The sequence below is a fragment of the Ptychodera flava genome, chromosome 14 (assembly GCF_041260155.1).
Source record: "Ptychodera flava strain L36383 chromosome 14, AS_Pfla_20210202, whole genome shotgun sequence".
NCBI lineage: Eukaryota > Metazoa > Hemichordata > Enteropneusta > Ptychoderidae > Ptychodera > Ptychodera flava.
Window position 1 is genome coordinate 38,015,290 of NC_091941.1, and position 16,000 is coordinate 38,031,289.

Genomic DNA, 16,000 nt, shown 5'->3' on the forward strand with positions numbered 1-16,000 from the left:
ATGTATGTATGTGTGTGTATATGTATGTATGTATGTATGTATGTATGTATGTATGTATGTATGTATATATATATATTATATATATATATATATATATATATATTATGTAATATATATATAATACATATAACTATATAATATATATATATAATATATATATATATATATATATATATATATATATATATATATATATATATATATAATCTCAATCAATATCGCGTTCGCGTGAATAACAGGTACGTTGTACCCTTGATACGCCATTATTTCACATGACTTTTGTTGTTTTTCTGGATGGGGGTCATCATGAGAAGTCAATGGAAAATAAGACTCTCTCATTCTTTTCGTGGTTTAAAAACTTTAATAATTAAAGTAGGCCTAGAAACCAACAGACAAAGAAATCAGGCGAGAATAAACTTCGAAATTCACGAACAATATCGGTGAACATATTGTCAAAAGGCAGTGTCATCTTTTCAAAGATATTATGCCGTCATGATATCAGTTTACTAGACCATATATAAAATTTTAGGTTGACATCTTTAAATAATGTAAGCCATTCAAATTGTCTATTAAGCAAAAGACAAAGTTGCTTTCTGCTTTTCTGAGTTTTCGTCCTGAGAAATCATGGACAGTACTCCCACATTCTCCATGTATTTGTTAGAATTGAGCTTCTGCGCTTCTTTGGTGACGTATAATAACCCAGCATGGCTGTTAACTTTATAACCATTCGATTTTCATAATCAAGTCTTCGTTGCAAGCAGTTGATGGTATCTTCTTGTTTCAGCACAAGAGCTGACAATTCTTCGCTGCTCTTCTTCTTTACAGTCTCGATAACTTCTTCATCACTTTTCGTTTTCTTCATATCCATAATTTCTTCATGGATACTTTTTATCTGGTACGGCACAGGCCTACAAAAGTAAAACGTTTTGACAAACAATTGAGAGTAATATTGATACCATTGGGTTACCATGACAATTGAAGTGTAAGAAGCAACTTTGAATGAGACTGAGGCCAAAAATATAATAGGTTTGTTTCTGGTCATTGACATGTGGCAAAAATGATGCGGCGACGCGATTTTTTTCATTTTTTTAAATTTTTGGTGGAATTTGATACATTTTCCACTTTTTACCATATGAGCAAATGAAAAACAGGAAAAAGAGTTGACGCTCACACTTTGAAGTGATGCGGGCGGTGACCAGAAACAAATCAATTTTTTTGCCTAATAGAAAGTGAAACTGTTCAACGTACCCGTGCACCTGCAAGGAAGGGAACAGGTGAGTAATAGCCAACCAAAATGTCACTATCATGATGGGAAAAATCCGTTGATAAACGAGGAACTGCCGATGAAGGTAAAACCCTGTTGTCTACCTGTGGAAGTAAAGGATTAGAACTACCGCAGAGAAACAAAGTCGAATGCATGACGTCATCAATGCACACCATGTACGTTATTTGGTTTGGCGCGCCCTCATCGTACGCAGCTGGAGAATGTACGGCCGCGTTCACAAATATAAAACCCTTTGTCGGGGGACGTAAACAATGTATTAAGTTGTGAGGATTTGAAAATATTTTGGGACTCAATGAGAGGACTTGAAAAATAAAATGCTGCTGATATGAAGTATTATAATATTGAACAAAAAAGTCACGCATTTCACATAATATGTCACATTCTTTATTTTTTGAATAAGTTTTCGAATGATTTAAATTATTCTCTCTTTTTTCCTGCTTTGCTGTTCTTTCCCGGGCGATTACTATGCAATGGCTTTAAATTCCTCACTGGTTTTGTAGACTTCCCAAGATAGATATTTTAGTAAGACAGGAAATTATCATCTACTCGTCTATTGGATTATATTGCACGGACTTCGGAGAATGAAAATAGAGGGATTAACGGACTACTTCCCGCAATATTTTTCACCCCAAAACGAGGCTTTGTCAGATTTCGAGGCCAGACATGTTTGAAATCATCCCCTCTGCTGTGTGAAACAAATTCCTGAACCCCTTGCAGTTTACCAATATGAGATGAATCCCCCCTCCCCCCGGTTTAGTCGGTACACCCCGGCTACAATAAGTGAACGCTCCCTAAGTATATTTTGTTTTTATTTTTGCCACTGATAATTATCCGCTGAAAACTAAAAGGGTTGAAGTTGCTGCACATTGTTCAGCTAGCATGTCATTCACTATCAAAAATCGAACATTTGTCATAGTGACTTTCTGTATATTATGACAACGTATCGGTTCACGCCCTCTAAAACTATTTTGTGCCTGTGAGAGTAGTGTGAGTTGTTCTTTTGTTGAATGAACGCAGGACTTTTAAAATAGGTCATTGCCAATGACATAGTCCCCACTTGCCTAATGAATTTGCAAACCATTTACAGTAATAATGTTGACGTGATATTGGTCAATAGATATCCGGGAAATGATGGAGAAAACGTTGTATTGAAATGTATGTGCAGTTGATGTCTGATGTGTGAATGGAATTAGTTAGCTATCTGTGAAATAGTTGGGTGTGTGATCAATGGTAACAATGTGGTTATATGAAGCCTGAGTGTTGGTTTAACTTTGTAATAAAGATTGATAATGGGTGGACAGATGTATAAGTGCCTCACATGGAATATATCTATGGTATTTTAAATTGTTCAAAATTGTTGGCCTGGCAATGTGTAAAGTCCAGTTTTACAAGCACAAGAGTAAAAGGTGACTTGACTTGAAAGTACTGGGCACAAAAGGAAATACAGGGCTGCTAATTATAGGTGTCGATGTAATAGTTTTATCGGAAATGGATTCAGATTCGTACTAAGATTCAGCAAATTTCAGTGTCTTATTACAAGAAATTGCACGAAAGATGACTGACATCCCTGTATTTCACTTTTATTCAATAACACAATCATACCAAAAACTAGCATACTGCATTTCACAAAACTTTATACAATATATTTAGACTCAGAGTTTTTAAACTATTAATTTTTAAGCTATTATGGTGAAAGTCGGGAAATTCCAGAAGCAGATTAAGAGTAATTTCATTCAAACTTCACGAGCTGACATTCATTCTTGTAGTCAATTTTCATTCAATACAACAAGAACAACAACAACAAACAACAACAACACAATAACAACAAACAATCGAACACGCATTTACTAACCACATTTTGCCTGGTACAAAATACTTGACTTCACATATTTTGGCTCATTTTTATTCCTTAAAACACCATCAACACAAACAAACATGGCCGTCCGATACATAAATTGGATCATATTGCTAAAATAATTTACGTCCGTATGTACGGTTGTCCTTGTGCCGAGTTTGAAAGACTTTGGTCTAAACCTGTCTGAGTATGGCAGTAACGTCAGATAAAGAAACAATTAGCCGTCACGCTGCCATATTGGATTGTGTCACAAGACAAATTTCGTGAATATGTATGACACAGGAAGTAATCCTTGTACAAAGTTTGAAAGTTGAAAAGAGAGCGCTCCATCTCTCAGAACATTGTGTGAACGGACGCAGACACGGAAGCACGGACATGACTAACTATTTGTCTGCGCAAACTAACAACTGAACAGAAACGATACTGTACCTCATCGAGTATTTCCCTGCCTTTGTATGCAACATTTCCCCTGATTTGCTTTGACTAGCTGCCCACTTCCTTGGATCGTTTGACAACTTCACCCTCTGTTCATGTTAGGGACTGTGGATAATAAGAACGTTTGAATGAAAACAAAACCCTGCATCTTTTCTCAGGGAGAGGTCTAGCTCCATTTTGTCCTTGTCTGTGATGATAGAAACCGGCATCATAAGGACACACGATCAGCCTTCCGATATTATGTTGAAGTGTTTGTTACTTAAAAAGCCTGTTCACATGCAGTTTAAACTTCATACAAGTTATTTCAGTAATTTATTGTGTTATGGGATGTTCAAAATAGCGTTGTTGGATTTTGCTCGACTTCAATCTTTTGTTTAGGGTTCGATATCAAACGCAACGGTTTCCGCTTTCCATCCCGCTTTCCATACACGTGTTTTACTTTACATGGTCGTACTACTGGCGTATGCTGCTCAGATACAGAACACCAAACACTGGTACGAAACGAGTATACATTTCGGCATTTGAGACACGTAGTGTAATTCAATCAGATATCCTCTCCCCCACATGTTTACAAAAAGAGGTTGAATTTCCAGCAAATAAGTCATTTCCTTTTCGTGAGTAAAACGACGTTTTACGTATCACAGTGGAAATAATGTCACATCCGTGAGTAAAGCGACGTTTTACATATCACAGTGGAAATAATGTCACATCCGTGAGTAAAACGACGTTTTACATATCACAGTGGAAATAATGTCACATCCGTGAGGTGGGCTGCAAAACGCGAGTCATCCGAGTCAATCGTGAATTTTAAAACAGAGAAGAGGCGACATGTAATTTGCGTAAAGAGAGCAATTTTTATATGTATAAATGCATTCATTACAAACAGACTGAAATTATCAGGAATTATAGTTGCTGATATATGTGGGCAAGCCGTCCATTAGCGTTTTCCCATCGTTTTCTTATTGCATACATATCTGATGTGAAAGAGTGCATTGCTTAATTTTCATGTAAAAGGAGAAGACCTTTCTGGTAAAACGAACAAAACATACTGAATCCGTGACATTATTCGGCCAACCATTTTTTCACCCTGAAATCAGACAATGAAAGTCGAAATATGGGCAGATTTCATTTGTTCACATGACCATTTACAATAAAATTGGACCAAATTTCGATCTTGAATTTGCTCTGTTAGCATTCTATTTCGGAATTAATAATGATACGTTCAGCGTGGTATCTTATGCGGCCAACCTTATTTTTTATCAATAAATGCAAATAGGATTACGAATTGGATAAAATGCTAAATTGTAGTTGGTTTTCCCGAGTAGGAATAGCGACGTGAACCGCTAGTTGTGCAATGTTAACTGCAAATCTAGAAATTAGAAATTGGCACCGACTTAGGGAGCTTCCATATTTTACAGAGGTGTCGGCGAAAATCAAGGGGTTTAGTTTTACGACACGGCTGGAGTCAGACATTACAAAACACTGTTGGGGGGAGGTTATTCTACATAAGCTTTTTGTAGAACTATAGCAATTACAACAAAATTGAACGAAATATGTAAAACCAACCATGTAGTTTAAAAAAATAGGAAATGAGTACATGGCTATAAACAGCAGTTGTCTGTAAAACTGTGGCACTTCACGAACTTACTGTAAATGGAGGTACAGTTTTGAAACTATTGTGGGGATGGGGTTTTATGATCAAGGTAGCTAAGTCTGACTTCGTAAAGAAGCAACAACAAATCGTGTATTTGCAATGAACTCGCTAGGTTTATTGCTGCACTGACGGTGCGAGGGAAAGAACTGAACAAGACTAGAAAATGTAGCAAACTAAACGTGCTTGCAACGAACGTGATAGAAAACCAAAGGAGAAACATTTTGGCGGGAGATTAGTCCACTGTGATTGGTAGAAAGTCATTGAAGTGTCTGATTGGCTGAATAAATCGCGTCTAGGATCCGCATGCATGATGCATGATGTTTTGTGAGGTGAATGTAGGCATTTCACCACGCAGTAGAAAGGGAAGCCAGGAAACCAAAATAGTCAATTTTCAAAACCATAGGAAGCTACTGAGGAGCAAGAAGACATGTTTCAGAGGAAGATGTGTAATCCGAAAAAAATGCTCCCAAAGTGCCACCAAATAACAACATTTTTATCTCTATTTTTCAAAAGCTCCAACAGCAAGAGGGGGGACACCCCCTTCCTGACCTCCCCCCGTAAAAATACTCCCCAAGTGCCACCAAATAACACCATTTTAATCTCTATTTTTCAAAAGCTCCAACGGCAGGAGGGGGACTCCCCCTCCTGACCACCCCCCGCAAAAATACTCCCCAAGTGCCACCAAATAACACCATTTTAATCTCTATTTTTCAAAAGCTCCAACGGCAGGAGGGGGACACCCCCTCCTGACCTCCCCCTGCAAAAATACTCCCCAAGTGCCAACAAATAACACCTATTTTTCAAAAGCTCCAACAGCAGCAGGGGGACACACCTCTCCTGACCTCTCCCCCCCCCCCCGTGACCGCTTGCGTGGCCGCTTGTGGTGCTTGGCACCACATCTTTGCCCTCTATATCTTCAGACAGCGACGAACTAAAAAAAAATTATAAATCTGAAAATTTACTCTGAAAAAAAAAATTTGCACAGCTAATCTCAATTGGAAAAAAAAAATTCAGAAATTTACAATAGTAAAAAAAAAATTTTCACAATTTCATTGTGACCACCCCCCTCCCAAGGTCTAATGGTCCATCCCTAACACGAACAGTAAAATGGTATATTCACTTCTGGGTATGACACTTTAGCCTACGATTAATCGTTTGATGCTGACAAGTTACTTTGAATGTCAAGTTCGTGGATGTCAAAGCCCTCTACAGGGCGTAGTCAACTTGAGACTAAAAGTGACCTCTCAGAAGTCAATGATTAATTTTAGGGGAACTGTCACAACTAGAAACATGTATAATCCGCTTAAAAGTGATCATTTGATTCTGAGGGGTTCAACTTTGGTGTTAAGTTCACTGCCCTCCGTAAAGGGATTTGACATCCGTGAACTTGACACTCAACGTAACTCGTCAGACTCAGACGGTTGAATCGTTGCCACAACTAGAGATGTATATAGTAGTTTACTGTTCTTGTTCGTTTTAAAACTGTTGTTATCGTCGAATGTTCGTAAACTGCTACAGTTGTACTGATACATACACCCGCTGCAGTCATTATCGAATGGACATCCATGACAGTTGTATCAATACAGAGATTGTAAAGGTTGTACTCATATCCTATCTTTTCTATCTACATCGATTCGTGGTTGTGTATTTCGTATCGTTGAATTTTGCTGATGTTGCCATAATTGAACAAACAGCTTTTGTAAAATGCAACTCCCCAAACTGTCTTTTTAATGTCTGATCCCCGAACAGGATTGTGAAACTAAACCCCCTGCTATGATCCACCACCCCTAATCGAAAATGAAAGTTCCCTAACTTGGAATCACGCGGTGCAAATTTCTAATTTCTAATTTCGATTTGGAGTTAACATTGCACAAATAGAAGTTTAGTCAGTAAAGTCGCTATTCGTACTCGGGAAAACCAACTACAATTTATGTTTCACCCAATTCGTAATTCTCATTTGCATTATTGATCATAAATAAGGTTGGCCGCAAAAGATACCGCGCTGAACGTGTCATTCTTAATTCAGAAATAGAATGCTAACATAGCAAATTCAAGATCGAAATTTGGTCCAGTTTTAATGTAAATGGTCAAGTGAACAAATGAAATCATGAAATTTGCCAATATTTCGATTTTCATTGTCTGATTTCAGGGTGAAAAAAAATGGTTAGCCGAATAATGTCACGGATTATACTGGACCGACTTTATGCAATTAGATATTTGCGAAAAAGGCCGCAAGTAACACAATCGGTTGTCACTGACATGTTGCTGGTATCACTGGTTTTCGAAAATAGTGTTGATGGGGAATAATAACATCATTTGAAATCCACTAACTAACTTTTAATACATTTCCATCATTTTTGGTCTGTTTTTAAGATATATTGTTCTACCGATGAAATCATGTCGAAATGTCTGCTGTTTCACTTGATAACACAGCTTGTATGTATGCATAATGTCAAATGTGAACCTAGACCACTTGGTGTGAATGGACAAGTCCAACTGACTTCATCGGATGTTGATAGAAAAACCTTTTCTCATACACCAATTGTTCTTCTCGCTGATTGTGTTACAATTTTCCGGTTTTGCGGAACATCGAATCACAAGAATAGTCTGAATCAGAATCTGGTCTCATTGAACAACATGTCTTGAATAGCATTGCTTGGCTTGCGATGAAGCGACCGTGTCAACCAGACAACAAGGAAAAATTGATTTATCCTGTAATGTTCTTCAAAGGAGCATCTGCACGTTAAATAGTTCAGCACTATCAGGGTACAATCTGATCATATTTTATAGAGTCGGCCAAAATATGGATGGATGTTTCAGAACATCGGAAATATAGATTGTTTTGTGTTTTATAAGAAAACTCAAAAATAGAAAATAACAAAGCATTCCGTGTGGAAACTGGACTACTTCGTTTTCTGTAAGCTGTAATTGAGCTCCAATGCGCAAGTACAAGAAATATTTGGACATTTCCATTTGAAAGGTGAAAATCCTGTCAGTGATTCCAGGCTGCTCTTTCCAAGAATTACAATGAATCACGTCTAATTTGATAGTGTTGGAGTAAACATAGCGTTTGATAGGGATATAGCTTCAACAGGAATAAGTCTTAGAGTACATACATATAATCGTCAACTCGATTCTAGCTAATATCATGTTTCAGTTTGTCTCCTCAAGATGGGGAAATTATAGATTCTGGTTTCGAAATCACCAAAAGAATCAATAAAGATGGAGGTGTGGGGAACTCCCGTAATTTGCTTATAGCAGATGATGACGTCACATGTTACGGTAACCTTTCTCACTATTTTGGTAACACTTCACTTCGCCTTTCTTCTGTGGCGCGTTGAAACTTACCCTAAACTTCCAACTATGCAAGAAAACTTGAAAGATCTTAAGAAATATAGAAAACCACGTAATTTTACAACCTACGATAAATACTTTTCGACAATCCTTCGTGTCCCATTGTACTGTATCATGTTGGAATGTCCACATAATCACAATTTTGACGAATCATGCATAATGGTGTATTGTAAACAGAGACATACCTAACGCAGCAGACATTCTTCCTTTATATTCCATAATATTGTTCAGATCAATAATGACGTTATCGAAACAGGGTTGAATTTATTAGTAACATTTCATAACAGCTTACTCTTCACTCGATGATGGTAAATTGGACAAACTTTTTTCTCGCATTAACAAATTAAAGGTTTAATAGCCATTCAGAGTCTTATAAAATAACTTATAAAGTCAAGTTAATACCGCTGCTGTATCCATGATGTCCGACAAGTCAGTCTCCGTAACTCGTTCAGTCAACTTTTCCAGTGTCTGATTAGTATAAAATTATCTTTTACTGTCGTTCCACTGCTTTCCAAGTCCTGTCAATGAAACGGGAGTATTTTGTAACTTTAATTTTATGATTTCAAAGTCTTTGTCCTAGCATCACGGCCACTGCAACAATTTATAACAATACCGTCAAGGACGCTGTGTGCTTACATTCGGTTTGAATTGGACCATTCGAGAAATACTTAAACCAGAAAAACAAGAATGACAAAAGGAAATAAGGTCTCCAACTAAGGTACTGGAGGTCATCTTTAGGAACATGCATATCAACTTCTATAGCAATGGGACAAGCAGATCCTAAATACATAAGCAAATGTCAACAACAAAAAATAGCCAGAGAAGGCTTGATAAAAAGAAAAGGTGGGAGTGGGGAAAATGTACAAGGGATCTGGCAAAAAAGTAATGCTACCTCATCAACCTTCTAGACCCTACCCCCTCCTGATTATCAAATGTTCCATCTCTTGGTATTACATAAGACAAGATGGCAGGAAATGTATTTACAACCTTGGGGATTTTTTAATTAACGCTATGAGTGCTATCATTCTAATGTAAACAGCATTTAAGTTAGTTACAGATAATGAAATGCCTTCCACCGGTGGGGGGGGGGGGGTGAGTCGACATCTGGAATTATCCTGGATTCAAATTTCTCATCAGTTCTTGTGTGTCTTACATAGAAAAAATGCGAAAATTGGTCTGCAATGAAAAATTCACCTCAGCTTTGTTTTCTGGATCAAATTTTCCTACAAATTGATACCATATATATGACAAAATTATGTTCACAGCCTTCGAAACTGTCTCACAACATATCCTTGGTTGGTGTAGGTCATTTAAGATCACAAACTTAGAAAATTACCTAAAATATGCAAATTTGGCAGTTTCGCAACACTTTGAGCAGAAAATTTATCTAATAACATCCCTCGGGACGTTTGTACCAAATTACAAAGCTATCAGACGAGTAATTTTGAGAACAACTTTTCTTGGCCAAAAATGACAAAATAGTCTTAAGAATACAAATTTGTATAGTTCAGGACAATTTCCACATATCTTACTATTGTCATCTCTTGACATCTGTGTACCAAATATAAAAGCTGTCTGTCCAGGGGCTTTAAAAAGAGAATACTATTTAAGATTCTTTGACCAAAAATGACAAAAATTGCCCAAAATAGTAATCTTCCCAATTTTGTCATAATTTCAACAAATTAGAAGAGTAACACCCTCGCAAACATCCAACCCAAATTTGAGAGCGATTCGGCTGGCGGTTTCAGAGAAGAGGAATTTTTACTTAAAATGAGAAAAATCACCAAACAATTCAGCAAAAATACAAAATTAAAGATATCTTCACGATATTCATAAAACTGTATAAGATTCACCTAAGGTACTTGCACGAAAATTTTCAAAGCAATCAAACCAGCAGTTCTTGAGTTATTAATTTTGACCATTTTCACATTTTGTAAGCTCATTTTCATAATTTTGGCAATGCAGACTTCATTTGAACAAAATCCCATCTATAGTCCAGGATGCATTCACACATCAAATACCAAGCTGAAACGTGCAGCGGTTTGTGTGTTTTTGATGTTGACGGACATACTGTACATACGTACATACATACATACATACATACATACAGACAGACAGACAGACAGACATACATACATACATACATACATACATACATACATACATACATACATACATACATACATACATACATACATACATACATACATACGCCATCGACTTCAGCTTATACGATAACCTCACATTGATATACCAAATGTGAGCTAACAATATATTTTGTGTGCAAGATTAATACTGTGCATTTCCTGTTAGCATACATGTAAGTTTCAAAGTAGGCATGTGTATGTTTTATAGAACATAAATAATGAAAATAGTACCAATCATTACAGTTGTCCCTCTAAATAAAGAAATTCCCTTTAAATAAAGAAAAGTTTGGAATGGTTTTTCAAATAACAAAGTAAATTTTAAAAGTATCAGTCCTAGAAAGTTGGCTAGATGAAGACACGTATCCTTGCATAGAAAACAACGAGCGAGGGGACAAAGGACATAACTTCACAGTCCTTGGGAAGCTTGGTACAAAAGAAGATAATGACCTGCTAGATTCTGATTACGAAAAGAGAAACATAGGCAAGATTAGAAAGAAAACGGTTACAGAAATGTACAACGGAATGATGAAGGTAAATTTCAAAGGGCTAGCTACAGAGATATGATGAAACAAACAGACGTGATTTGAAACTTACTTATGTTATTTATATATTCGACAATGCTTCCCAGGTTGCAGTAGCAGTTGTAATATTGACCGGGTTGACATATTTCATCGAAAGCAACGCAACCTTTAAGATGTTCCTCACATTTAACACGATAACCGTCACAAACTAAACAGAGAGAGAGAGAGAGAGAGAGAGAGAGAGAATAAGTTACATTCGCTGCTAAAAGAGCTTGCTATTCTAGAATTTCTCTCGCTTAATCATTTTTCAGTCGGCGTCCGTCGTTAAATGACTTTTAGTGAGCCACGGAGCACAAGGGTAACCGATAGAATGTACACATAGATGTCAATGAAGAGATGTTCGCGTAACATAGTTTATAGGGTATATATCATGAACAATCAATTTGCATTTTCCCTGCATTTACTATCCTGTCTGATGCAATACTTACATTCTATTCCATAGGTAGTTTGCAATTCAACCATTAATTTGACAGTCCTATTTAGTGGTAAACCTAAACTCGGGACGCCTGAGGAAAAACAAATTGCAATTGCAAATGGAATAAGAAATCAAACGATGTACGGACTTTTACTGCATCTAATTACCAATAAGATGTGTAGGACTTCATATGTATACTTATATGTATGCAACCATAAAAACACGTACACATACATATATTTGCATACATGTGTGTATATACGTGTACATATAAATGTGTATATGTGTGTCCGTGTGTGAGTGTATGTTTTTTATAAAAAAGGCGTGCGATGGCGTGATATCTCAAATCATGGGAGTATTGTTATTGCCTGCATATTTAAATAATCTTGTCCGCATAAATTCGCATTAAGATGACATTTTTCTCACCCTTTTGATCAATCATGTATTGCACTGCGTCTGCGAAGTCACAATAATCGGGTCGTTCGTATTCGAACTCGTGCCAATCACAAAGAGGATCAACATCTCTGCACACGGCACGCAAACACTCCGTCATAGGCAAGCAATCGGGAAGAGACTGCAAGTTCTGGGAACACGCCATGGACTCTGGATAAAACGGAATCCTGTTACAGGCCACTCCATAGCTACTGTGATTTCCACATGCTGATCATTACGGCAAAAATAAAGAATGAAATGTCAGACTCACAAATCATTCTTGTTTAGAGTGATGAGTGACTCACCGGAAATGATTGTAATCGTACTGAGGAAATTATTTTGACATTCTCCTTGCATTATGAATTAGAACTCAGTTGAATTTTAACATATTGTACTATTTTTGTTAATTTTGTTTATTATTAGATAATGAATCGCCTATAATTAATACTGTAGTAGATATGATATTAACTTATTTTTATCGTAAAATGGTTGTTGTAGATTAAAGTTAAATAAAGTCCTTAAATATTGCTCAGATAAAGTTTACTTTATACATGTATATGGTAATAGAGTCTGACTGAATGAAGCTCTTAACGGTATGGTTGATGTAATTTACAATTAGAAGAAAACGTACATGTATTCGCGTTGAAACCTTGTGGTCGCTTTTAGAAAACCATGTCTATTCGAACAGCTCGTAGGCATACTATCAAGAAGAAGGTGGATATTTTATAAAACATAACAATTTTGAAAAGAATGGAGCCGATCTTACTAATTATTTGTAAGTTGATATGATAATTATCAGAAACGGTACAAAATGAAGAGAGATCATTAATCTAAAATACATATGAACGTTAAAAATAGACAGCAGAGACTGTCTATTGTTTAAAGCAAAAATATCTTCGTAAGTCTACGGAGAACACAAATAACACTCTTCCGACTCTCCGATTTTGAATAAAGAAATTATCTCCAGGGGCAGCCATCAAGCCGATTTTGAGAAATTTTAACTCGAGATGTTTTTACAAGTGAATCAAGAATATGCTATTCCGACGTATGTTGAACAAAATTTAAGTCAGATAGGGAAATAAGGGTTGTTTTTTTAACTGCTCTCCCAGTCTCCCGCCATAATATGAAAATTTTCTTCTCCCGCCAATAGGTTTTCACCTCTCCTCATTCCTTGCTGGGAGATATCTCCGCTTCCCCTTCTCCATAGGTAAAGTTCCCTATTGCCCTCTCCCTACTTTAAATGATCTCCCTGGCACCTCTTTGCAACGTACTCTTTCCCTGACAGGCATCCAAACAATAACAGAATCATACTCCATGCCCGCACACTGGGCCTTTTTTAAGTTGTTCGCCGAATAGTAGAATAAAATTTCCAAGCAAACTAACGTGGAAACAACTGTTCGCTGGCTTGCTTATCGGAAATAAAGATTGCCCGCCGAGAAATCGCTTAGGACAGATTTTTGCACGAACAGCTTTGTTGACTGCCCCTATCATCTTCTTCCTCCTAGTGCCATATGAACCTTTTGAACAATTTGTATATCTTCCCATCCAAGTCCTTTAGCGAAATCAGTGATCTTGACCACACTCTCAGTATAATTCTTACAAGTAAGAAGTTAGTGGTACTCACTTTGGAGTTGAAGGTTATCGTAAAGTGTAGCCTCGTTCATTTTTATCAGCGAAAGTGCTCCGACCTGTTTTTATTAATGTAGAAATGATAACATGTTAATCTATTGAATGATAATGTTCAATTGGACGATATAACTTTATACTTTCAAATTGGTAATATTTTCATTGTGTGCGGGAAAACAGGCACATTTTCTCATCTTAGTCTGTCGAAATACAAAGTGTTCGCATTGCCTGTAGACATGCATTGTGTACACCATGTAGCTCTGTGGCTGACAATTTTTCGTTCTTCATTCCAAGTTTACATTCGCAAAAAAAAAAAAAAACAAATTAAGAAAAGAGTAAATGAACTTACTACATCTACCGAACACAGCACGACCACTAGGAACTTCATGGACATCAAGAGGATATTGTAAGATAACGACATTATTTTGGTAAAGATATTCTCAGTCGTTCATGCACAGTCAGCTGATTAACGTATCTACAATATTGTCTGTGTGTCTGGTCCTTTTTATAGATAAAACCAGTGTCATGTTTGCCACGTTGTCAAATGTCCAACTTGTGTTTCATCATTTTGCAAATTTCCTCTACAGCCAATTTCCTTACCAGCGTTTCAGAATGCGTCGGCGCGTTGACGTTTTCCTTTTTAAATTGTTAATTGTTGTTAAAAGGCATGGATCAGGTGTCAGATTGTCTTGCCGGGAAATTTACTTGCCAGATTACAATTTCAATGGAAAACAAAAGGCTACAGCACCTTCATAATCCTCTTACAGAGTAAAGCAAACTCGATCCCTGGAATCGAGTCCCCTACTTTTAAGATATCACTTACAAAAGTAGGTAGCCATCATTTATATTGTTCGTCTCCCTGTGTTTATAATTTTGGATCTTTTAGTAAAATATTTGGCAAAGAGGAGCTAACGTACACCCCATTTCCCGTATATACGATCCGATCGGCAGGGTTTTAATTAGAAGCCGGCAGCCAGCGAAATCGGACGGCTGTCACAGCATTCTCACCGGTTGTGAATTTTAAAGAAATGTTACTGAACAGCAACGAAATTGATAAGGTCTCCCCGAATTGTCACAAAATATAACGTGTTTAAACTTAGGCGTCTTATGTTTGGGCGCGATAACACGGCCAACTGTGCTCATGTGCGTTATATCAGTGGTTGAAAGAAGCCCTTCTTTTGTGAGCGACGGTATTACTATGTATATGTTGCCTGAATCGGTGTGAATTAAATACGTTTTAGTACGGGTATGTCGCAATAATATTAGGCGAACAAAAAATACGGCGAGTGGTTAGCGATGTTGAGATGCGCCGAGAACAGTTGTCCTTTGGAAATAAATATCATTTTTGTACTTATGTTATATTTTGGGTGCTGAAGACGTTTATTCGTTTTGAACAACTATAGGTCTACATAGAGTAGAATATAAAAACGATGCGTCAAAGCAAGGTGTGACGAATGGGGGTTTGTTTACATGTGTTTTCACCGTTGTTGGTCGATCGTCTCTTAATGAATATTCTTCTCTCTAAAATACTTGAGTATTGTGATGTTTACTTAAAGCATTGGTTTGAATAAATACAGTCAGGATGGCCATTTACCTCGCTTTTTAATATTCACAAAAAAGCTTATTCGAACCAACGGATTCAATGTTGTCTCCTGATTGACATTGACCAAACTCTGAAATCGTGGTTGTTTGAACATATCAAAGTTACCACTCTATAGGCCTACTAATACATTTAATATTTCAATGGTGACGTACAGCACAAAATCCCCGTAGTGTTGCTTTCAAATTCTATCGATATAGATTTGTTTTACATTATCAAAAAATCAAGTAAACTTGGAGTCACTTTGCATGCAGTCAGAATTGACTAGAAACAACGTTAAGGGAACTTTTCACTGGCACAGGGAAGGGCAAAGCGTCGGGAAGATCACAATATTTCGTCATTTTCACAACACAGTATTAATTTTGAGATGCTTCAACGCGAGAAAAAGGCTGACGTTGGGAGAAATTTACAAAGTTGACGGTAGAAAACTCAATGTGTTGGTCATATATTTAGGAATTGTAAATTCTGCCTGTAGCGTCATTTGTTCACCGGATACGATGGAAAATGTAACAAAAATCTATACGTTTTAAGATATTCCGATACAAATGTACACTGTCATGGTATTGGCTCTCAATTGTGAATACGGGATAGATGACAAAATGTAACATGAAGAGGT

The 16,000-nt window shown here is 36.9% G+C and overlaps 1 protein-coding gene across 1 annotated transcript; it reads right to left on the reverse strand.

The window, feature by feature from the left end:
* Positions 1-8,846: 8,846 nt before the first annotated feature.
* On the reverse strand, positions 8,847-14,247 carry LOC139150384 (uncharacterized). Its single transcript, XM_070722723.1, has 6 exons — positions 14,134-14,247; positions 13,783-13,846; positions 12,153-12,386; positions 11,740-11,817; positions 11,325-11,459; positions 8,847-9,101 (listed from the first exon to the last, which is right to left on the reverse strand). Exons 1-6 carry the CDS (start codon positions 14,203-14,205, stop codon positions 9,067-9,069), a joined length of 618 nt encoding a protein of 205 aa, XP_070578824.1. The 5' UTR covers positions 14,206-14,247; the 3' UTR covers positions 8,847-9,066.
* Between the last annotated feature and the right edge of the window lie 1,753 nt (positions 14,248-16,000).

What these genes read in the sequence shown, in the direction of transcription:
- LOC139150384 (XM_070722723.1), bottom strand. Translation starts at nt 14,205, where the DNA reads ATGTCGTTATCTTACAATATCCTCTTGATGTCCATGAAGTTCCTAGTG. An exon ending in TGCTGTGTTCGGTAGATGTA is followed by an intron (nt 13,847 to 14,133) that starts GTAAGTTCATTT and finishes TAATAAAAACAG; the next exon opens with GTCGGAGCACTTTCGCTGAT. An exon ending in CGAATATATAAATAACATAA is followed by an intron (nt 9,102 to 11,324) that starts GTAAGTTTCAAA and finishes TTTCATTGACAG; the next exon opens with GACTTGGAAAGCAGTGGAAC.